The sequence below is a fragment of the Lucilia sericata genome, unplaced genomic scaffold (genome assembly GCF_015586225.1).
Source record: "Lucilia sericata isolate MDLA Ls3-8-SP2 unplaced genomic scaffold, ASM1558622v1 Contig000608F_arrow, whole genome shotgun sequence".
Lineage (NCBI taxonomy): Eukaryota > Metazoa > Arthropoda > Insecta > Diptera > Calliphoridae > Lucilia > Lucilia sericata.
The window spans coordinates 166,329-192,919 of record NW_023994615.1 but is presented as its reverse complement, the minus strand read 5'-3'; the positions used below and the strand labels follow the sequence as shown (position 1 = coordinate 192,919).

At 31.1% G+C, this 26,591-nt stretch overlaps 1 protein-coding gene across 3 annotated transcripts in view; it reads right to left on the bottom strand.

Moving 5' to 3' along the window:
* Positions 1 to 26,591, bottom strand: part of LOC119606623 (GATA zinc finger domain-containing protein 14-like) — a 156,457-nt gene that overhangs the window by 66,784 nt on the left and 63,082 nt on the right. The window contains exon 2 of one of the 3 annotated variants that reach the window (XM_037960193.1): positions 18,030 to 18,305. The exons of the other annotated variants lie outside the window; for them this stretch is intronic. Coding sequence (XP_037816121.1) covers positions 18,267 to 18,305 — 39 coding nt within the window. The 3' untranslated portion in view covers positions 18,030 to 18,266. Of the gene's footprint in view, positions 1 to 18,029; positions 18,306 to 26,591 lie in introns of those variants that run through there. 3 annotated transcript variants of the gene reach the window in all.

The window sequence follows — 26,591 nt, the reverse complement described above, 5'->3', positions numbered from 1 at the left end:
CTTTCTTTAAGTTTTTGGCTGGAAAATGAGAGCAAGTATTAAAAGTCAATAACTAGCAACACACGTTATTCTGTTTTTTTTTTTTTCGCTGACGTTTAGGCGTTGGTATTGTTTCTTAACTGGTCAAAATGTTTCTTTTTTTCTTAATTTATTTTTCTTAAAAACAAATTTATTACACAAAATTTCGAAATGACACTCACACACATACACATACGTCAAGCAACCAGTTAAAATTAATTATTTTTCAACAGATTTGGAGACAAGATTTTGACCTCATCGTGTGTTGTTTAAGAGGTTGATTTCCTTTAAAGAAAAAAGAACTAAAACTATTAGGAGTTGGAAATCTTGATAATACAATTTTATCCTCCCCTAGACCCTACTATTGAAATTAATTATTTTTCAACTGATTTGGAGACAAGATTTTGACCTCATCGTGTGTTGTTTAAGAGGTTGATTTCCTTTAAAGAAAAAAAAACTAAAACTATTAGGAGTTGGAAATCTTGATAATACAATTTTATCCTCCCCTAGACCCTACTATTATGCAAAATAGACTGAATAACGTCTCTTCTGAACATATAGTCTGTAACTGTCCAATTCTAGGATCACATGGAGCTAGAATCTTGGATGTTGCCTCACTAGCCCCGAAGGATATATTCAACCTGTCTCAAATTAAACCCGTTATTTTCATGGGTGAATTGAACCTGGTATCGTGAACTTATGGGCTGCACAAAAGATCTAAAACAGGGTCAGGTATCTTTTTAGTCTAATCTAATCTATTCGACTCTAGGGTCTATTATGCAAAATAGACTGAATAATGTCTCTTTATATATAGACGTATTAGTGAACTAAATTAGTTAGATAACATAATTTTGATAATGCCAATATCGGATAAGTTTTTACAGTTCTAAATAAAAGGAATGTAATCAGTTTTCATTCAAGATTTTTGACGAAAATTGGGATTCAGATTCTTTATCAATATTTAACTAGAATTCTATTTTTAAAGATATTCAGCTTCTTTAAAGAAAATTGGATTTTTGAAGATATTTCTATACTTTATACTCTGTACTTTGTACTTTACACTTTATACTTTATACTTTATACTTTATACTTTATACTTTATACTTTATACTTTATACTTTATACTTTATACTTTACTTTATACTTTATACTTTATACATTATACTTTATACTTTATACATTATATTTTATTCTTTATACTGTATACTTTATACTTTATACTTTATACTTTTTACTTTATACTTTCTACTTTCTACTTTCTACTTTATACTTTATACTTTATACTTTATACTTTAAACTTTATACTTTATACCTTATACTTTATACTTTAAGATGTTTAAACAACTTGTTTTCTTTTGCTCCTAATTTGATATGATTAAACGAAATTTAAATTTATTTAAATTAATTGGATTGTGATTTAAAATGAACCCAAATTAAATTAAATGAATACTTAATTAAACACCGACAATCTAACGATAACAAATGAGTAACTATTAGAATTCCATCAATCATGTGGTTTTTACAAATTATTCACACATTCATTTTAGGTTGTTTCAGAAATCAGAGAATAGAGCAAACATTACAAATTACTTATAAATTTTTTCTCATATAAATAACATTTTAAAATAAAACTTTTAAATTGTCTTAAAGAACTTTTTTAAGGTAGGCAAACACAACACCTTTACTATAAAGTGATTAATTATTTGGAACAGAGACAGGAGGAAGTATAAAAGCGAATTTAAGATTAAAAATTTAATAAGTGTGGGAGGTTTAATGTTATTGGTTTGAATATATCATAATAATTGTGTGAATGAAATTTAAAGATTTTTATTACATAATAACTGTTGCTAGAAACGATAAAATTAATTAACTTTATAAGGAGAGAATGTGTGTGTTATGAAAATATAGAAAGGAAAGACAAAAAAGGAATTAAAAAAAAATAAAATTACAGAATTTTTGAAAACTCAAATTTAAACATAGAGGAGAGAGACTTGATTTCTTGTAAAAGCGCAAACATTTAACATTAAAAATTTAGCTGTGACAACAAATTGTGTTCAATATAATGACTAATTTCGTCATAGTAATTAAATTATGCTTGCCTTTTAATACATCATTATTATTTCAAGTTTTCTTAATTAAACTTTATTTATTTAAAAATCAATTAAACTTGTCATATTAATTCTTATAAACCATCTATTTTTTCTAAAAGTTTTTTGTGCAAAAAAAAAAACTCAAACATATTTTTAACAAATAATAAATTATCTTGTATTTTAGCAAAAAAAAAAAAACGAAACGAAAATGCATTTACAAAAGTTCTCCATCAATTTGAGATTATGCTGAGGTAAGATAATCTTCAATGTTGTGGTCATTGGTAAGGTTAATCCGTTTTAAAGGCTAAATTCATGCAATTTTTTTTACAATCCAATAATTTCAGTTTATGTTTTTTTTTATAAGTTTTTAATTATTTTTTTTTTTAATATTTTAAGTAAAATTGACCAGTTTTTTATAAAAATTCTATTGCCAAGTTGTGGTAATTAAAGCTGCCATGGAAAATTTATATGAAAATTATGTAATTGGTTACAGATACTACTTTGGGTTCTTTTAGTTTTTTTAATGATGACTTGGCAATATGAGTGGCTGACATAACGTACGCAAAGGTTTAAAAAAATATATTAATAATATTAAAATTTTTATTTTTTTTTAATATTAATAAACAATATATTAGTTAGTAGTAAAACTATTACAAGTGGCTGTTATAAAAAGTCTAATACAAGAATTTATTTAAGTAAAGACTGAGAGAAATTTTTATAAAAAGTTCAAAAGTATTAATAACTTACACCATTGGTATGATCGTCAGTAGAAGAAGAAGAGATCCAAGAAAGAAAAAGAATACAGGAAAATAAATTCAATAAAAACGGATTATCTTTGAATGGAAGTGTTTTGCCATGTTCTCGAAGAATATCAACGAATAAGCGAAAGTAAAAACAGAACTTCCTTCCATCGGATATTGTTGAGACGAATAGTATAGCTGATCCTCTTAATCTGAGCAGCTTTTATTTTATAGGAAAACTAAAAACAGCTTTCAATCTGTGCAAAGCTTCCCTCTATGGAACAACTTATATCAATCTCAAAAACTTTTCTATAGAAAAATTTAGCTTAAACTGAGGATCTATACAGAAGTTCCTCACAATTCCAGCTACTCTTCTGTGGGAAATCTCCTACATAAAAACTTCCTTCAATCTAAGCAACTTTTCTTCTCGGCAAATTTTCAATATGAGCCACTTTTCCATTGAAAAGCTCTACTTAATCTGAATAGCTTTCATATAGACAAGTTGACCTAAAGTTCGTAAATTTTTCTTTAAAATAGGTCAGAGGTCAGTGCATCAATCTGAATAACTTTTCTATAGAAAAGTTTATCTTAATCTCAATAACTTTTTTATAGAAAAGTTCAGCTCAATCTGAACAACCTTTCCATAGAAAAGTTCTTCTCTATCTGAGCAGCTTTTCTATAGAAAAGTTCAACTCAATCTGAACAACTTTTCTATAGAAAAGTTCAGCTCAATCTGAACAACTTTTCTATAGAAAAGTTCAGCTCAATCTATAGATAAAGTTTATCTCTATCTGAACAACTTTTCTATAGAAAAGTTTATCTCAATCTGAACAAGTTTTCTTTAGAAAAGTTCATCTCAATCTAAACTACTTTTCTATAGAAAAGTTCAGCTCAATTTATAGAAAAAGTTTATCTCTATCTAAACAACTTTTCTATAGAAAAGTTTATCTCAATCTGAACAAGTTTTCTTTAGAAAAGTTCTTCTCAATCTAAACTACTTTTCTATAGAAAAGTTCAGCTCAATCTGAACAACTTTTCTATAGAAAAGTTCAGCTCAATCTGAACAATTTTGCTATAGAAAAGTTCAACTCAATCTGAACAAGTTTTCTTTAGAAAAGTTCTCAATCTAAACTACTTTTCTATAGAAAAGTTCAGCTCAATCTGAACAACTTTTCTATAGAAAAGTTCAGATCAATCTGAACAATTTTGCTATAGAAAAGTTCAACTCAGTCTGAACAACTTTTCTATAGAAAAGTTTATCCCAATCTGAACAACTTTTCTATAGAAAAGTTCAGCTCAATCTGAACAACCTTTCTATAGAAAAGTTCAGCTCAATTTGAACAACTGTTCTATAGAAAAAGTTCATCTCAATCTGAATAACTTTTCTATAGAAAAGTTCAGCTCAATCTGAATAACTTTTCTATAGAAAAGTTCAGCTCAATCTGAATAACTTTTCTATAGAAAAGTTCAGCTCAATCTGAATAACTTTTCTATAGAAAAGTTCAGCTCAATCTGAACAACTTTTCTATAGAAAAGTTCAGCTCAATCTGAACAACTTTTCTATAAAAAAGTTCAGCTCAGTCTGAACAACTTTTCTATAAAAAAGTTGAGCTCAATTTACTACAGAAAAGTTCAGCTCAATCTGAACAACTTTTCTATAGAAAAGTTCATTTCGTTTTGAGCAGCTTTTCTATAAAAAAGTTCATCTAAATCTCAACAACTTATCTATAGAAAAGTTTATCTCAATCTGAACAACTTTTATATAGAAAAGCTCTCCTGAATCTGAGCAACTTTTCCATAGAAAAGATTTACTCAATCTGAGCAGCTTACATATATACAAGTTCACCTCTTTAGAAAAGTTCATCTCAATCCAAACAAATTTTGTTTAGAACGGGTCCGTGCCAGAGCATCTTTTCCCAATCATGATCTGAGCTATATTTCATAGAAAACCTCTGAGCAATCTGAGCAAATTTTCTATAGAAAATTTCATTTCATTTTTAGCAACTTTTCCATAGAAATGTTTATATTAATCTGAAGAATTTTTCTATAGAAAAGCTCATATCAATTAGAACAACTTTTCTATAAAAATTATGTCTTCTCAATGTCAGTAATTTTTTAAAGAAAAGCTCTCTCAAATCTGTGCAACTTTTCTATAGAAAAGCTAAATCTGATCAAAATTTTTATAGAAAAGCTTTACTGAATCTAATAAGCTTTGGGGTCTACAGGATTTCCAATATCGTCCTAATTAGAGTAATTTAATTCTTGACTCTGTTTGACTTTATATCGAGTCTTTGGCTATTAGCTTCACAATTTTTGAACGCATAAAATTCTGAAAAATTTTATCAGTGTACAATTTTTTATTATATTTTAATTTTTATCGTATTTTTTCAAATAAATTAATTTTAAATTTGTTCTTTATAATTTTTTTGACAAGTTGCTTCAAACAACACTCAAAACACATGCATGCAACACCTTCAAGGGCAACGCGTCTTAAAAAAAAAAAAGTTGAGAAAAAAAATCTAAGAAACGGATTTGACTCAAATGCAAATCAAATAAAACAAATTTTTAGAATGGCATTTTAGAAAACTCGACAGAGAAAAAAAATAGTCTTGTTAAAGCAAGTAGTAGCAGCACTGTGGCTGCCACAATGGTACCAGTTTGTTGCTAAACATATGATATTACAACAGAGACTACAGCAACAGCAACAACAAAAAGTAATTTTAGGATACCAAAAAGATTTATAGAGATTTATTAGTGTTAAGAAATGAAAGGGGAAGTATAGCTTAGGCAAAGGTTAAGGGTTAAAAAATTTTAGATGAAAAAGTATAAAAAAGTAAAAAATTGGAAAGGATTTAAAGAGAGATATTTGTTAATTTGATAGTTGTTTGTTAAAATTAGGTTTTGTCATATTTTGCTGTAAAACTTCCCGAGCATAATAAATATTTGCCAACAAAAACAAATTCAAAATTTTGTAATCACAACTAAATGTATAAAAATATTTCACAACGGCACGCATTTAATACAGAATTAAAATAATTTAAAGAATTGATAGAATTCTAAAAAAAAATATTTTTTTTAACAATTTTTATCTATATATATAAAAGAGTAGCGTTACTGACTGACTGATTCATCATCGCACAGCCCAAATGGCTGAACCTAGAATCATGAAATTCTGACAGTAGATGTGTTTTTGGTTATGTAGATCCACTAAGGAGGGATTTTTGGAAATTTGTACATTTACGGGTAAAAAGGGAAAAAAACGGGTAAAACAGGTTTTCTTAATTATCTTACACAATATTAGTGATACAAGAAAAATTTTAAATGCACCTGTAGCTACTTTTCAAATGAGCAGATGGGTGTCTGGTACTTTTTTGAAATTCGTACTTTTAAGGGGTAAAAATGTGTAACAAAGGTGATTTTGGTACCTTTTTTGGCCCCTTATAGCTTTTGAACTAATTAACATAATAAAATTTTTATAAATATTTTGAATATATCTCCCAAAATTATGAGACACCTATTTCGTACTTTTTTAAAATTCACTCCTTTTTGGGTGTAAAAGGGAGAAAACTGTATTTATGGTACTTTTTTTTTATCACATTAAGAAAACTTTTTCGGTTTATTGAATTATTCATATTAAATTACGGACTAACTCTGTAATATTTATTGTAATAAAATTTTTGCTACTTCACTGGAGAAAAAAGTACCAAAAAGGGAAAAAACGGGAAATTTGATTTTATTCAAACTCATTGAGCCAATTTTTATAAAATTTTAAAAAGTAGTTTATTTACTCAAACAAAATAAGCTGTTGGTATATTATTTTGGAATTCGAGTACTAAGTCCTATATAGGACCAAATTCGAGTAAATTGTTTGGTACCTTTTTGAAAGCACTATTTTTCTGGAACAAATGAATGCAGATTTGAATCGTTTGAGTTTTATCTACAATATATAGATTTAAATACGGAACATTTTGTAAACTTAATTCTCGAAAAAGTATATTTCTGAGCGAAAAGGGGAAAATTGTATTCTTTATTAGTACTTTCCACTTAGGTAAATTTTATTACACTTTTGGTACTTTTTCTTTCTTAAATGTATTTGTATGTTCTATAATATGAATTCAAAACACATGATTATTAAACATACACGGTCCTCATTGAATAAGTTTCTTTAAGAGAGAACTTTTTAGTACTTTTTCATCTCATAAATGGTACTTTTTTAATTTTCTAAAATATTCAACGTAGGAGCATTAATTTTAACATAGGTACATGGTCTTGATTGAATAATATTCTGTAAGTGGAAACTATTTGGTACTTTTCTATTCTTCAAATGGTACCTTTTAGATTCTTTATAATGGTTAACCGAAACACACGGTCCTTATTAAATGAGAATTTATTGAGAGAGATTTTTGCACTTTTTCGTTTCGTCCGATGGTACTTTTTGATATTTTTATGATATTGAACATAGATATTGAAAATAAAATTATATTTTTTGAATTGTATATAATAAGATATGTCTATTAGAGGTATTTTATAGTACTTTTTTCAAATAGTACTTTCGAGATTTTCTATAATGTGGAAGCTAAATGAATGAAACTAAAAATACAAGCCTCTTACTGAATGAGAATTTAATCACGTGATATTGAACGTATAAAACTAAAACATTAAAAAAATGTTTAATCAATTTTAATTTTCTATAAAAGTAAACAAAATTTTGTATGTATTTAATTTAAGTTAGGGTAGCGAAGCACCCAGGGTATGCTAATATATATATATAAAACATACAGGTCTTTTAACATGAATTGCCATGAACCAATTTGATAATGTAGTGGAAAAACTTTTAAACATTTGCTGTTACAACATAAAAATGAACAAAACGTTATTGCTGCCAAAACTAGCAAACAGAATTTTGAAAGTTAATAAAATATTTTTGTTGCTTTTTTGGAAGGTTTAACTAAGAAAATCAAAAAAAAAAAAAAAAAAAAACTTAAATAAAGTAATTAACTTCTAACTAACTAACAAAAAAACCAAGATATTTAGAAATCACAAAAAAAAAAGGAAAAACTTAAAAAATGCTGAAAATATTGAATTTCATTTGATTGGCAATAATCCATGATTTATGTGGGTTTTTTGTGTTAATACAAGATTTTCAAATACATATTATTGAAAATTTTCGCCATATTTGCACAATTATTATAATCATCCAAGTAGTATATTGTTTTTCCATAAGCTTTCAATATTTTCAATATGAAAATTAAACTATAATATTTTGCTAACTGGGGGTGTTAAGGGGTACAATTGTGTAATAATCACGTTTGAAGCTAAACACCCACACGCATTTTTCCAGCAGCAACCAATCAACCTTCCCATTCATTGTTAAATTTTAGCTTCTAATGATTATAATATTTAATTCGTAAAATTGTACAAGATATCGAAACTAAAACAATAAAAGCAAAAATTCTGTAACAGACAATACAGGCATAAATGAATGAATGACGAAGATGACGACGACGCCAACACAACACATCAATTAATATCCTGCCGTGTAAATGGCGTCGTTATCATCATTGCCACCATCTACTTAAGCAATTTATAAAAGATTTTCGTATTAAAGTGGGAGCAATGGAACTAAATTGAGAGAGTTGGTCTGTAATTAAACAGAATTCTATTTACAATAATGAAATCAGTTTAATCATATAACGTCTTTAATGAAAATTAGTTATTATTGTTGTTTTATTTTAGAAATAATCTACTTCGTAAATCTACTATAGAACAGAATCTATATTTGTACATTAATATCGTCTGTGGTATTGGCTATAGTTAGGACTATAGTTTTCACCTATGGTATCACCTATGTGCTTGGTTGTGGTATCAACTTTATCTTCTCCAAAGTCCTGACTATAGATAGGACTACGGGCAGTCTCAATTATAATATTCTAAACTTATTCTTGCCTATAGTCTGAACTATAATTCTTTCAATAGTTTGAACTATAATCTTGTCTATAGTATAACTACAGTCTTGACTCTAGGCATATAGGCATATAATCTTGTCTGTAGTCTCAACTATAAATTTGTCTATAGTCTTGACTAAGTCTCGGCTATAGTCTTGACTATAGTCTCGGCTATAGTCTTGACTATAGTCTCGGCTATAGTCTTGACTATAGTCTCGGCTATAGTCTTGACTATAGTCTCGGCTATAGTATCGACTATAGTCTAGTCTATAGTCTCGATTATTGTCTCGATTATAGTCTAGTCTATAGTCTAGTCTATAGTCTAGTCTATAGTCTAGTCTATAGTTCTATAGTAGTCTATAGTCTAGTCTAGTCTATAGTCTAGTCTTGTATATCGTCTAGTCTATAGTCTAGTCTATAGTCTAGTCTATAGTCTATAGTCTAGTCTATAGTCTAGTCTATAGTCTAGTCTATAGTCTAGTCTATAGTCTAGTCTATAGTCTAGTCTATAGTCTAGTCTATAGTCTAGTCTATAGTCTAGTCTATAGTCTAGTCTATAGTCTAGTCTATAGTCTAGTCTATAGTCTAGTCTATAGTCTAGTCTATAGTCTAGTCTAGTATACTAGTCTATAGTCTAGTCTATAGTCTAGTCTATAGTCTAGTCTATAGTCTAGTCTATAGTCTAGTCTATAGTCTAGTCTATAGTCAGTCTATAGTCTAGTCTATAGTCTAGTCTAGTCTAGTCTATAGTCTAGTCTATAGTCTAGTCTATAGTCTAGTCATATAGTCTATAGTCTAGTCTATAGTCTAGTCTATAGTCTAGTCTATAGTCTAGTCTATAGTCTAGTCTATAGTCTAGTCTATAGTCTATAGTCTATCGTCTAGTATATTTAGTCTATAGTCTAGTCTAGTCTAGTCTAGTCTAGTCTATAGTCTATATAGTCTAGTTAGTCTAGTCTATAGTCTATAGTCTAGTCTAGTCTATAGTCTAGTCTATAGTCTAGTCTATAGTCTAGTCTATAGTCTAGTCTATAGTCTAGTCTATAGTCTAGTCTATAGTCTAGTCTATAGTCTAGTCTATAGTCTAGTCTATAGTCTAGTCTATAGTCTCTAGTCTATAGTCTAGTCTATAGTCTAGTCTATAGTCAGTCTATATCTAGTCTATAGTCTAGTCTATAGTCTAGTCTATAGTCTAGTCTATAGTCTAGTCTATAGTCTAGTCTATAGTCTAGTCTATAGTCTAGTCTATAGTCTATCTAGTCTATAGTCTAGTCTATAGTCTAGTCTATAGTCTAGTCTATAGTCTAGTCTATAGTCTAGTCTATAGTCTAGTCTATAGTCTAGTCTATAGTCTAGTCTATAGTCTAGTCTATAGTCTAGTCTATAGTCTAGTCTATAGTCTAGTCTATAGTCTAGTCTATAGTCTAGTCTATAGTCTAGTCTATAGTCTAGTCTATAGTCTAGTCTATAGTCTAGTCTATAGTCTAGTCTATAGTCTAGTCTATAGTCTAGTCTATAGTCTAGTCTATAGTCTAGTCTATAGTCTAGTCTATAGTCTAGTCTATAGTCTAGTCTATAGTCTAGTCTATAGTCTAGTCTATAGTCTAGTCTATAGTCTAGTCTATAGTCTAGTCTATAGTCTAGTCTATAGTCTAGTCTATAGTCTAGTCTATAGTCTAGTCTATAGTCTAGTCTATAGTCTAGTCTATAGTCTAGTCTATAGTCTAGTCTATAGTCTAGTCTATAGTCTAGTCTATAGTCTAGTCTATAGTCTAGTCTATAGTCTAGTCTATAGTCTAGTCTATAGTCTAGTCTATAGTCTAGTCTATAGTCTAGTTTAGTCTAGTCTATAGTCTAGTTTATAGTCTAGTATATAGTCTAGTCTATAGTCTAGTCTATAGTATAGTCTATAGTTTAGTCTATAGTCTAGTCTATAGATTAGTCTGTAGTCTAGTCTGTAGTTTAGTCTATAGTCTAGTCTATAGTCTAGTTTATAGTCTAGTCTATAGTCTAGTCTATAGTCTAGTCTATAGTCTAGTCTATAGTCTAGTCTATAGATTAGTCTGTAGTCTAGCCTGTAGTCTAGTCTATAGTCTAGTCTATAGTCTAGTCTATAGTCTGGTCTATAGTCTATTCTATAGTCTACTCTATAGTCTAGTCTATAGTCTAGTCTATAGTCCAGTCTATAGTCTAATCTATAGTCTTGTCTATAGTATAGTCTATAGATTAGTCTGTAGTCTAGTCTATAGCTTTGTCTATAGTCTAGTCTAGTCTATAGTCTAGTCTATAGTCTAGTCTATAGATTAGTCTGTAGTCTAGTCTGTAGTTTAGTCTATAGTCTAGTCTATAGTCTAGTTTATAGTCTAGTCTATAGTCTAGTCTATAGTCTAGTCTATAGTCTAGTCTATAGTCTAGTCTATAGTCTAGTCTATAGTCTAGTCTATAGTCTAGTCTATAGTCTAGTCTATAGTCTAGTCTACAGTCTAGTTTATAGGCTAGTCTATAGTCCAGTCTATAGTCTAATCTATAGTCTTGTCTATAGTATAGTCTATAGATTAGTCTGTAGTCTAGTCTATAGCTTTGTCTATAGTCTAGTCTAGTCTATAGTATAGTCTATAGATTAGTCTATAGTATAGCCTATAGCTTTGTTTATAGTCTTAACTATAGTCTTGGTGCTAAAGTATCCAAGCAGAAAGTATAAAAGGGAGATATGTTTAACCATGGAATTACATTTTCATTGTGTAAAATTTCTCTATTAAAAATAAGTTCTTAAATTTACAATTTTCTCTTCCTGCTTTCCGCACTTACTTCAATAAACCCATCTAAGTAATTGGCAGAAAGGAATCTAAAACTAAGTGACGCCAAACATATTAACCGACCATATGGTTGAGGAACACAACATTACAACTCTTACAGGGATACGGAAAAACGATGAGTGAGAGAGAGTGGGAAAGGGAAAGAGAGTGTGTGGTAAGAGTGTGGATTCAAATGTTTTATACCACGATGGTTATCAGTTGTGTAACAAAAACCACAGGATAGATAGATGGATGAATGGTTAAATGAATGAATGTTTGGATGGATGAATGGCTAGAAAATGTTAGTGATGATGAGGTTTTTGGTTCTTGCATGCAATAGTGTATGATGAGGTTTCTGTAAACAACACATACGCATTATCTAATACATTATAATAAAAACTTAAACATTTTCTTTTTTTCTCATTTTTCATCTCTATTTCTAGGAAAAGGCGCCACAGAAATGACGTCCTTGGTTTGTAATAATATTTTATTTGTATGATTGAAAAGATGAAAAGAAAATAAAGTAACAAAAGAAGGACTCTGAAGTACTGAAAAGCCATAATGATTAGTTTCTATTGAAAATGATTTGGACGGATGGATAGTATGGTGGAAACAATGAAGACAAATTATGTAAAAAAGACCGGAAAATGGTATAAAAATAAACACTTATTAACATATTTTTATTTTTGTAACCTGCAGGGTTTTATAAATATTAAAAATAATAGATATTTATATAAAAAACTTTCTTATATCTTAAGAAAATTTTAAAAGGTTTATTAAGAAATCCTACTTAATTGATAGTCAGGATTTCAAATCTTTATTAAAAGGATATGAATAGTTTTATTTACAATATTTAAAATCAATGTGTAAAAATACATGACTGTGGGACTTGACGATAGTATGTATAGTTCTATAATCAGAATTATAGTTTTATCTATAACCTCGACTATAGTCTTGTCAACAGACTCGACCTTTTTCCTATAATCTCGACTCTACAGCCTCTACTACAGTACTGTCTAGGCTATAGATTTATCTATAGTCCAAATTATAGTCTTGTCTATGGTCTGGACCATAGTTTAGTATATAGACTTTAGTCATTTGTATATAGACTTTAGTCATATCTATACTCTGGACTATAGTTTTTATGTTGTCTGGACTATTGTATAGTCTATGGTCTAGACTATAGTCATGTCCGTAGTCTTGTCGATAGTCATATCTGTAGTTTTATCTATAGTCTTTTATACAGTCTGGACTATATTCATGTCAACGTTCTGGACTATAGACTTGTCTATTTTCTGGATTGTAGACTTGTCTATAGTATGGAATATCTTCTTTTTTATAGTTTAGAATATTGTCGTGTCTATAGCCTGGACTGTAGTCTTCTCTAAGTCTAAACTATAATCTTGTCTATAGTCTAGATTATAGTCTTGTCTATAGTTTAGACTATAGACAATAGACTTTTCTATAGTCTTGTCTATAGTTATGTCTGTAGTCTTGTCTATGGTCTGGACTATAGTCTTGTTTAAAGTCTTGTCTATAGTTTGGAATATATTTAGTATCGTCTATAGTCTGGACTATATATTGTCTATAGTCAAGACTATAATCTTGTTTATAGTCCAGAATATAGTCTTGTCTATAGACTGGACTATGATCTTATATACTCTACACTATAGTCTTGTCTATAGTCTAGACGATTGTCTTGTCTATAGTCTGTAATATAGTCTTGGCTATAGTTTTGTCTATAGTCTGGACTATAATCTTGTCTATAGTCTATAGTCTTGTCTATATTCTAGACTATAGTCTTGTCTATAGTCTAGACTATAGTCTGGACTACAGTCTTGTCTATACCCTAGACTAAAGTCTTGTCTATACTCTAGACTAAAGTCTTGTCTATAGTCTAGACTATAGTCTTGTCCGTAGTCTGAACTACAGTCTTGTCTAAAGCCTGGACTATAGTCTTGTCTAATATTTCCACTATAGTCGTGTCTATAGTCTGGACTATAGTCTTGTCTAAAGTATACTCTAGACATAGTCTAGACTATAGTCTTGTCTATAGTCTGGACTATAGTCTTGTCTAAAGTCTGGACTATAGTCTTGTCTAAAGTTTCGACTATAGTCTTGTCTATAGTCTAGACTGTAGTGTTGCCTATAGTATTGACTATAGTGTTGTCTAAAGTCTTGACTATAGTTTGGAATATAGTCAATCTATAGTCTAGACTGTAGTCTTGTCTATAGTCTGGACTATAATCTTGTCTAAAGACTGGACTATAGTCTTGCCTAAAGTCTTGTCTATAGTCTGGAATATAGTGTAGCCCATAGTATGGACTATAATCTTTCCCATAGTATGGACTATAGTCTTGCCTATAGTATGGACTATAGTCTTGTCTATAATCTGGACTATAGTCCTATCTTTATTCTGGACCATATTTCTGTATAGTATCATGTCGACAGTTTACTTTGGTTTAAAAAGAATCCATACGAAAAAAGATGCTTCACTACTACCACACCTAACCCAACAATATGTTAGTCCCGATAAAAAAAACCAAATCGATTTTGAGATGGGTGTGGGAGTTTTAAAGTATTTTTTCCTTCCCAAAGACAACCACATGTTGCCCATTTGAAAAGTTGCCAAAAAAAAAAAAACATACAAAACGTACGTATTCTACGATGATGACGCTGTTGACCTTAAAATCAGTAGGTATCCGTTAAAATTATAATGGTGTCGGCGTGCAGATACTTATTGTAAGTATAGATTTACAGTTTTGCTTTCTTGCGCTAAAGAAGGAAAGAAAAACAAGAAACGGAACAAATACCAAAAAAAAAAATACACTCAAAGAGCAAACTAAGGGGGTAGAAAAAGGAAATGAGTGGAAAATCTAACTACATCCGATTGCGTTGGCGTTTCTAATTCAACATGTTTGCCATTTTTATCACAGCTTTTTTTTGAGAGTGTTGCTGTGTTAAAAAGTTTTAAGAATGAAATGCTATTTTTAGCAAACACAGACTTATTTATTCAAAAAAATACTATATAACTTAGTTGTTTGTGTGTTATTTTTGATAACGCTGTTGCTTTTTGCTACTGGGTGCCTATACTAACGTTGATGTTAGAGTGGGCCCTCTAACCTCAACAATACTTAAAACACACAGACGACAAGAAGAATATAATGGAAATAGTATAGAAATAAAAAAATGCTTTGTAATAACAATATGGTTTTAATATCCCTTCCTCCACATTCAAGTCCATCACTGTGCTAGCTTTACGTATGTATTACGTAGATAAAATAGATTATACCTTCTATACGTACGTATAAAAATGACAAACGTAACGTATGTTTAAAATCAAATGAGCCAGATACATTATATTTTCTTTGAAAAAAAATGAGATCTGAAAAAACCAAGTTATTAAATTGTATGTGGGTGAATTATTTTTATTATTATTTCGATACTTATAAACAGACTTTAATGAACTGTTACTTATAGGACGTTGACAAACTCTGTGTAATTTTTTCCAAAAGGCGTCATATTACTTGTGTAACACTACACAAGTCATATAGAGTGCAAACATATACATACTCACTTATCTACACAACATATTGACTATTTTGTTACAGCAATAAAATTATGAAATTTTTATAACATTACATTAGATCAGAAAGGAAGGTATGCGTAAAGCAAATAATAAAATTATAGAAGATTTTTCCCTACAGAATGTAGAACTGAACAAAATCTAAAATATAACTATAATAGAACAGAACTAGAACAGAACTAGAACAGAACTAGAACAGAACTAGAACAGAACTAGAACAGAACTAGAACTGAACTAGAACTGAACTAGAACTGAACTAGAACTGAACTAGAACTGAACTAGAACTGAACTAGAACTGAACTAGAACTGCACTAGAACTGAACTAGAACTGAACTAGAACTGCACTAGAACTGAACCAGAACTGAACTAGAACTGAACTAGAACTGAACTAGAACTGAACTAGAACTGAACTAGAACTGAACTAGAACTGAACCTAGAACTGAACTAGAACTGAACTAGAACTGAACTAGAACTGACTAGAACTGAACTAGAACTGAACTAGAACTGAACTAGAACTGAACTAGAACTGAACTAGGAACTGAACTAGAACTGAACTAGAACTGAACTAGAACTGAACTAGAACTGACTAGAACTGACTAGAACGAACTAGAACTGACTAGAACTGAACTAGAACTGAACTAGAACTGAACTAGAACTGAACTAGAACTGAACTAGAACTGAACTAGAACTGAACTAGAGACTGAAACTAGAACTGAACTAGAACTGAACTAACTGCACTAGAACGGAACAGAACTGAACTAGAACTGAACTAGAACTGAACTAGAACTGAACTAGAACTGAACTAGAACTGAATCTAGCACTGAACTAGAACTGAACTAGAACTGAACTAGAACGAACTTGAACTGAACTAGAACTGAAGTAAACTGAACTAGAACTGAACCAGAACTGAACCAACTGAACTAGAACTGAACTAGAACTGAACTAGAACTGAACTAGAACTGAACTAGAACGAACTAGAACTGAACTAGAACTGAACTAGAACTGAACTAGAACTGAACTAGAACTGAACTAGAACTAGAACTAGAACTGAACTAGAACTGAACTAGAACTGAACTTGAACTGAACTAGAACTGAACTAGAACTGAACTTGAACTAGAACTGAACTAGAACTAGAACTGAACTAGAACTGAACTAGAACTGAACTAGAACTAGAACTGAACTAGAACTGAACTAGAACTGAACTAGAACTGAACTAGAACTGAACTAGAACTGAACTAGAACTGAACTAGAACTGAACTAGAACTGAACTAGAACTGAACTAGAACAGAACTAGAACAGAACTAGAACAGAACTAGAACAGAACTAGAACAGAACTAGAACAGAACTAGAACAGAACTAGAACAACTAGAACAGAACTAGAACAGAACTAGAACAGAATTAGAACAGAACTAGAACAGAACTAGAACAAACTAGAACTGAACTAGAACAGAACTAGAACTGAACTAGAACTGAACTAGAACTGAACTAGAACTGAACTAGAACTGAACTAGAACTGAACTAGAACTGAACTAGAACTGCAACTAGAACTGAACTAGAACTGAACTAGAACTGAACTAGAACTGAACTAGAACTGAACTAGAACTGAACTAGAACTGAACTAGAACTGAACTAGAACTGAACTAGAACTGAACTAGAACTGAACTAGAACTGAACTAGAACTGAACTAGAACTGAACTAGAAACTGAACTAGAACTGAACTAGAACTGAACTAGAACTGAACTAGAACTGAACTAGAACTGAACTAGAACTGAACTAGAACTGAACTAGAACTGAACTAGAACTGAACTAGAACTGAACTAGAACTGAACTAGAAACTGAACTAGAACTGAACTAGAACTGAACTGAACTGAACTAGAACTGAACTAGAACTGAACTAGAACTGACTAGAACTGAATTAGAACTGAACTAGAACTGAACTAGAACTAACTAGAACTGAACTAGAACTGAACTAGAACTAACTAGAACAGAACTAGAACAGAACTAGAACAGAACTAGAACTGAACTAGAACTGAACTAGAACTGAACTAGAACTGAACTAGAACTGAACTAGAACAGAACTAGAACAGAACTAGAACAGAACTAGAACAGAACTAGAACAGAACTAGAACAGAACTAGAACAGAACTAGAACAGAACTAGAACAGAATTAGAACAGAACTAGAACAGAACTAGAACAGAACTATAACAGAACTGAACTAGAACAGAACTAGAACTGAACTAGAACTGAACTAGAACTGAACTAGAACTGAACTAGAACTGCACTAGAACTGAACTAGAACTGAACTAGAACTGAACTAGAACTGAACTAGAACTGAAGTAGAACTGAACTAGAACTGAACTAGAACTGAATTAGAACTGAACTGGAACTGAACTAGAACTGAACTAGAACTGAACTAGAACTGAACTAGAACTGAACTAGAACTGAACTAGAACTGAACTAGTACTGTACTAGAACTGAACTAGAACTGAATTAGAACTGAACTAGAACTGAACTAGAACTGAACTAGAACTGAACTAGTACTGTACTAGAACTGAACTAGAACTGAATTAGAACTGAACTAGAACTGAACTAGAACTGAACTAGAACTAAACTAGAACTGAACTAGAACTGAACTAGAACTGAACTAGAACTGATCTAGAACTGAACTAGAACTGAACTAGATCTGAACTTGAACTGAACTAGAACTGAACTTTTAATCTAAAACCAAAACTTTTTAATCTTCAATATCTTTCGAAAGCATCCTTCCCTTCGCTTAACTTATTTGCCCTTAAGTATAATTTTTTTCACTTTTCGCATGTCCTTTAATATTTGTCCTTTTTTTTTTTTTGAACGTTTTGTTCTTTGATTTTGTTTTCTCCTCACACTCTTTCTCTCACTCTCTGACAATTTTCTGTAGAACTCATTGGCGCCTTAGAAATTAATGTCCCCATTTTATTTGCCATTAAAAGCTCTTTAGTGTTAAACACGTGTTTAATATTTCCTACTTGATTTCCATAAAATTTTCATTAAAATACTTACAAAACAATATGGAGAAATAGCATCTCTGTTGATGGCTTATCGTGTAACAGTGGTTAGGAGTTAAGGGTGTAACAAATGAATTCATAGCTTACCTGTAAAGAGAAAAAGAAAATAGAAAATTATTATGAAATTATTGTTGGAAAATTTTGAAAGTATGTAATAGATAAAAGGAATTGAATTTTATTGGAGGTATTGGGGCTTACACGTGCCACAATCAAAATATATAAAGTTCATTCTATAGAATGGGTTTGGAACTAATTATTTTATCAATGATTTTTGTTAGAAAAAAAGGTTTGTTCATACTTCGATTCGAAAGAAAAAGCTTTCGAAACTCAAAGTATTTTTACATATAAATTCGAATATATTTGCACTCGAATCGAGTTTCAGTGTTACACCTCCCTGGTTCCTTAAAAACTCTTTAAACTTATTGTGGAACCATTACAATGTAGGGAATCTAAAATTTTCCTGTGCTTATCAATATGTGTAATCTGAAAATAATTTAGATTCAAAATATTGACTTTAGTCTAAAAACAATGTATGGATGTCATAGACACATATGTATATGTATGTTATCAGGTAAAAATACATATTTAAATAGGTGTTAAGTATAAACAAACAACTTGACACCTTTAACTTCTTCATATGGAAAGTAACAAACAAATTATTTTCCAATTGTTGGCAAATTTCATCATGCTGACGCTAAACTCTATGAATAAATAATGCAAACTTCTCTCCCTACCACCATCACTCCTTCCTGCTTCAGCCTTAAAACCCCAAGAGAATTGCCAAAAAAAAGAAATTTATACATAACATTACAATATCCAAAAATTGTATTTAACACTTGTTGTTGTGTGAATATCTTAAATTACCGATGGGTTTGTTTTGACGTCATACAACCCAAAAATCTAACGAAAAAAAATCGCATGTATCCATCACAACAGCAGCAGCAAAAAAAAGTCAAACATCTGGAAACGTATAGTAAGTAGTAGAAATATTCAAACCTACGTCATTCATTCACAGAAAACAAAAACAAATAATGACACAAAAAACAACAACAGCAATGGAGTGTAAGTGTAGATAAACATTCTCTCAAATCATGCGACAAAAGATGCGATATTTTTCATTTCCACTCTACTCTTGGGTCCATATTTCATTCATAAATACGAATTTCGTTTAGTAGTAGAATACTCTAGTAACAGTTAAATAAATAAATAATAACACAACGTTGAGTGAAATATTTCTTGTTATAGAGTAAATAAAACATAAATGGAAAAAATTATAAATACGCACGTACATCGGGGATGTATGGCCTTCCACAATTGTTCCATTATTTTGGTACATTTCAATAGAGAAAAAAGTACTATGTAATAATATTTTAACTTCAAGAGTTGTAACTAGTTTTGATCGAGCCAAAATACCAGTCGTCATATATCTTCAAAAATCACCAGTCATACGTCTTAAGTGATAATGACTTTCTTTAATTCAGACATGCATAGCGACTGACAACTAAGTTATTTTCAGAAGGTGCCTAATGTAGCCTTATCTCAGATCTATGTTCTATAATATGTATGCACAATTTTATCACAAAAGATATTTATTAGGCCCCTAAGAGGGTATTAACTATGGACCATACTCTATGGAGTATGGTCCATACTTTAGATCATGATATCTCGAAAACCAGATGTAATAGAGAGAGATTCGAATTCAGAGCAGAACTATGTTTTAGAAAAATGTACTCGAACTTAATTAATTATCAGAATACAGCTGGTGTTTAGAGACGCATAGTGCAGATAACAAGGTATAGTTTTCAGCTAACCCAGCAAAAGTTTTACAGGGACTTGATGCGATATGTTTTGCTGACATGATATACCAATTGCCCCAAAACATGGGTTTTCACTACTTCAACTTTCCATTTAGTTATTCTGGTCTTATCACTCCCCCCGGGATATGTTACCTTGATGATTGGGGTTAAAAAGGTGCTACCAATACCTGTAGTCTGCCACTAGTCTGAAAACAAATGTATCCTCGGCCTTCCTTCGAATGATTTGACCTGGGGTCATATCAAGCAGACTAATAATCTGGGACCACGGGAACCGGTAGCCAACAGGCAAAGTTTCGGACTTGTCCCGGTTATTGGAGAGTTCCTTTCAGTGGCTGTACTTTAAAACCAAACTCGCGGAAAAATACTGTTGGTTATAAGACTGATACATGGTAAAGTCTCTAATTCGGGATATGTTAGGAGATGTTGCCGAGACAACACATACCCCGAAGAGTAGTAACTGTGAAACTAAGCATTGGAAATGAGTTGGTGTCAAGTGCATATAATATGGGATGGATATAGGGGCATGCGGGCCACAAACATCCGCAGACCTAGAATGTATATATCGCATGAATGTTAGTAAGGACAAGTCCTCGACTTATTAGATGGATTCGTATTTCGGTCTAGCGATTACGTCTCTAGATGAATATTTCTATAGAATAGCTGCTCAGATAGAGCTGAACTTTTCTATAGAAAAGTTGTTCAGATTGAACTGAACTTTTCTATAGAATAGTTGTTCAGATCGAACTGAACTTGTCTATAGAAAAGTTATTCAGATTGATATTAACTTTTCTATAGAAAAGTTATTCAGATTGATATTAACTTTTCTATAGAAAAGTTATTCAGATTGCGATAAACTTTTCTATAGAAACATTGTTCAGATTGAGATGAACTTTTCTATAGAACAGTTGTTTAGATTGAGATGAAATTTTCTATAGAAAAATTATTCAGATTGAGATGAGCTTTGCTATAGAACAGTTGTTTAGATTGGGATGAATTTTTCTATAGAAGAGTTGTTCAGATTGCGATGAACTTTTCTATAGAAGAGTTGTTCAGATTGAGATGAACTTTTCTATAGAAGAGTTGTTCAGATTGAGATGAACTTTTCTATAGAAAAGTTGTTCAGATAGAGATGAACTTTTCTATAGAAAAGTTGTTCAGATTGAGATGAACTTTTCTATAGAAAAGTTGTTTAGATTCGAAAAATTTACAATTAAATTAGAAAAAGTACCTTTTTAGTACTAATTTTTCAGGGTGCAATTTCTAGACTTTTCTAACACAACACTGATATAGTACTACACACATTATTGCTATTTAAATATTATTGTTATTAACCGGAAGCCCAGCGCAATAGAAAACAAACGAAAAAAATAACGTATAAAAAGAAGAGAGAAATAAATGTGGTCAGTAAAGGTGACACAAAAACGAGAGAGTACAAAAAAAAAAAAACAAAACAAACATTTGCTAAAATGAGTGCTTTTTACAGTTACAAAATTATACTCAAATAACAAAAGGATTTTTGAGACAATCTCACCAATTAAGCCCAGAGAGTCCTTTTTATGACCTTTATACATCTATAAGATTTTAATACTATTTCTATGGCAAAATTTTTAAGAAATTGTACAATTATAAATAATTTTGCAAAATTCTAACAAATTCTAGTTAAATTTTTAGTTAAAAACTAAAACATATGTTACATTTTTGTAACAAAAATCCGTAACTGCGTATTGGCACTTTCTAGAAACTACCAACAAAGTTAGGATTTTTATAAAAAAAAAAAGAGAGAAAGCTTTTGCCGCTCTCCAGCTGTTAAATTGCAATATTTTTCATGTTTTAATCTAACAAAATTATGCCGGTTCATATTAAACATAAGTGGGTGTGTATAAAAACCCCCATTTATCTCTTCCCTGTTAAAAATTTGGAGCACTCATAATGACTCATAGTTTTCATAATAACACCCTGAGTCGTTTAGCCCCGAAAAAAATCAAATATTTTTGTGCGTTTTAGTTTCCTAATAAACGTAAACATATGTTTAGCTTATTTTATAAAATTTCAGGTTATTTTTTTATGTAAACTGAAAGTAAAAGACCTACCTCAAGTCGTGGTAATGAAGGACTTTCATTTTATAGGTGTTTTGTTTCTCAAGATCTGTAGCATTCATTTTGAAATCAAGTGTATGTTTATAAATACTGGAAAATTTATTGGTTTCTGTTTAACCTAATTACTAAATATTTATTTATTCTTATTTAGTAGTTTTTAATATAGATATATCAACATATTTTAATAATATTTAGTTTTTTTCTTTTTTCTCAAACATTGCATGGCAACTTTTTAAACAAGTACGAGTGCCAGCAACATTGTTGCAAACATGTTTCTCATAATTTATAAAATGATTCAAAATGTTACACTGAGACCTTTAGGAACGGCACAAAAGAGAAAAAGTTATTCGATTGGCAATATGAAATTTTATCTACCTCCAGTAACGAACTAACTAACTAACTACCTAACTAACTAAACTAAACTACTAACTAACTACAACTATCCGAACTTAACTACCTAACTTAACTAACTAAACTAAACGAACGACTACTAACTAACTACCGAACTACTAACTAAACGAACAAGAACTAAACGAACTAACGAACGAACGAACGAACGAACGAGAACGAACGAACGAACGAACGAACGAACGAACGAACGAACGAACGAACGAACGAACGAAACGAAAACAAAGAACAACGAACGAACGAACGAACGAACGAACGAACGAACGAACGAAAGAACGAACGAAACGAACGAACGAACGAACGAACGAACGAACGAACGAACGACGAACGAACGAACGAACGAACAACGAACGAACGAACGAACGAACGAACGAACAACGAACGAACGAACAACGAAACGAACGAACGAACGAACGAACGAACGAAAACGAACGAACGAACGAACGAACGAACGAACGAACGAACGAACGAACGAACGAACGAACAAGAACAAGAACGAACGAACGAACGAACAACGAACGAACGAACGAACGAACGAACGAAAACGAACGAACGAACACGAACAAAAAAACGAACGAACGAACTAACGAACGAACGAACAAACGAACGAACGAACTAAAACGAACGAACGAACGAACGAACGAACGAACGAACGAACGAACGAACGAACGACGAACGAAGAACGAACGAACGAACGAACTAACGAACGAACGAACGAACGACGAACGAACGAACGAACGAACGAACGAAACGAACGAACGAACGAAGAACGAACGAACGAACGAACGAACGAACGAACGAACGAAACGAACGAACGAACGAACGAAAACGAACGAACTACGAACGAACGAACGAACGACGAACGACGAAGAACGAACGAAACGAACGAACGAAACGAAGAACGAAGAACGAACGAACGAACGAACGAACGAACGAACGAACGAACGACGAACGAACGAAGAACGAACGAACGAAAGAACGAACGACGAACGAACAACGAACGAACGAACGAACGAACGAACGAACGAACGAACGAACGAACGAACGAACGAACGAACGAACAACGAACGAACGAAACGAACGAACGAACGAAACGAACGAACACGAACTAACGAACGAACGAACGAACGAACGAACGAACGAAAACGAACGACGAACGAAGAACGAACGAACGAACGAACGAACGAACGAACGAGAAACGAACGAACGAACGAACGAACGAACGAAGAACGAACGAACGAACGAACGAACTACGAACGAACGAACGAACGAACGAACGAAACAACGAACGAACGAACGAACGAACGAACGAACGAACGAAACGAACAACGAACTAACGAACTAACTAACTAACGAACGAACAACGAACGAACTAACGAACAACTAACTAACGAACTAACGAACTAACTAACTAACTAACTAACTAACTAACTAACTAACTAACTAACAACTAACTAACTAACTAACTAACTAACTAACTAACTAACGAACTAACTAACTAACTAACTAACTAACTAACTAACTAACTAACTAACTAACTAACTAACTAACTAACTAACTGACTAACTAACTAACTAACATAAACTACGAGAACATGCGTCTGGCCACAAACAAGAAAGCTTACTGTTAACCCAGCAAAGACCTCTGCAGAATGCCGATTTCTGTACAAAACGATATCAGTGACCCACAGGCGTAATTCTTAAACGGAATCTGAAATGGAAATACCACTTAGAGAATAAAAAAGAGCACCATGGAACCGAAATGGGCTGTCCCCCCACTTACTCCATCAACTGATACAGGTCATCCGTGTATATTTTACATATTGGAAGGTTACACACAAATATCAGAAGTTGCCGATTCAATACCAAAGACAGGCTTCTTCGGAAAATAGTAGCCAACGACTACGAAAATTTCGATTCCAAAATTTTCGAAAATAAGTATTTTTATAGCAGTTATAACTTATAAGATAAGCTTTCTTTCAAAACCGTTAAAAGAATCCTAACTGTTTTACTAACATTGTAATTTATAATTTATTTTTTAATATCGAAGCCTATAATTTGTTGTTATTACAAATGAAGCTTTGCGCCAACAAAATGTCGTTTGAAAGTCTAAGATGAGCCGAATCGAGTAAAAGATCACCAACACCAGGTTACGCAAGCTAAATTGTTGATGTAACAGTCAATGGGAAAGAGGACACTAGTCTAAACTAAATAAATTATTTGGTGGAAAAAAAGTGAAAGGTTTTTATTTTTCTAATATACAACAATCCCAAAAGGTTTAAATAATATATTTATTTGTAATCTAATCAAAGAAATAATATAATAATAACTATAATTTGCAGCAAAAATATTTCATTTTTATTTTTGCAAACCAAATATGTTGGTGGCACCTTTTTCTTTTTAACGACTGTACGATCAGCCAGCAGAGTAGTTCATTACAATTGTCCAAGAACGTTTTGTTTGGTTTGCCATTCATAATCTAGAAAATCTTTTTGGAACGACCTTGTCTTGAAAAATAAAGCAACAAACATTAACAATTAATTGATATCTCTTGTTTTACAACAACAACAACAGCAAAAGCTCTCATATAAGACTACAACAAAAACAAATCAAATCAAAAAATCCATATAGAATGTTTAAGAAATATTAATTTTGAACCATAACAGCTACAATTTTGAAAGTAGGGCGTTGGTTTCTTTGGCTGCTATATAGTTGTTGTTGTTATTGTTGTTGCAGTTGAAGTGCATTTATTGCACAGCAATGACAACAACATCATGTCCAATAAATTGGCTTCAAACAATAAAAAAACGAAGAAAAAAACTATAATATAGAATTGACACATAAGGAGACAGATTGGAAACAAGAACAAGATTACAACAAGTGGCCAAAGTAAATGTAGCAACAAAAAAATAACTGAAGCTGATGTCTTGTGAAGGCAAAGAAGGTGGTTGTTATAGTAAATCTAAGTTCGTTATAGTGGGTCTTTAGGAATTATAGAGTACACTACTTGGCAAAATGGACTTTAAAACAGTTTTAATTTGAGTATTAAGCTTTCTGTAGAACAAAAAGCTTTTAAAAAAACTAATTTTTTTTAAGTTCAAAAGCTTACTTCAATAGCTATCTCAAAAAAATATATAAAAAATTAAGTTTGACAATGAAATGTAAAGCTTTTATGACGAAATTAAACTCAAAGATTTTAAAAGAACTTGGAGAACTGGAGTATCATGCTTATTTTTAAGCTATTTATCAAACTATAAGAATTCAGAAAGCTTATTTTAGTAAGTTTTATATGCAGCAATATAAAGGCTTTTAACAAGCTCATTTAGGAAAGTTTAAAAGCTTACTTCAATGGCTTTCTCATAAGAATATATAAAATTTAAGTTGGGCAATACAAATTTAAGGCAAAATGGACTTTAAAACTGTTTTAATTTGAGTATTAAACTTTCTGTAGAACATAAAGCTTAAAAAAAAACTAATTTTTGTAAGTTCAAAAGCTTACTTCAATAGCTATCCTAAAAAATATATAAAGCATTAAATTGGACAATGAAATATAAAGCCTTTATGATAATAAACTAAAAGCTTTTACAAGAACATATAGAACTGGAGTTTTAAGCTTATTACAAAGCTACTTATCTATTTGAGCTTATTTGAGTAAGTTTTATATGCGGCAATATAAAGGCTTTTGAAAAAGCTCATTTACAAATGTTTTAAAGCTTACTTCAGTGGCTTTCTCATAAGAATATATAAAATTTAAGTTTGGCTATAAAAATTTAAGACAAAATGGACTTTAAAATATTTTTAATTTGAGTATAAAGCTTTCTGTAGAACATAAAGCTTTGAAAAAAAACTAATTTTTGTAAGTTCAAAAGCTTACTACAATAGCTATCTCATAAACATATATAAAAATAAGTTTATTTGCAGCAATATAAAGGCTTTTTAAAAGCTCATTTAGGAAAGTTTAAAAGCTTACTTCAGTGGCTTTCTCATAAGAATATATAAAATTTAAGTTTGTCAATAAAAATTTAAGGCAAAATGGACTTTAAAACGGTTTTT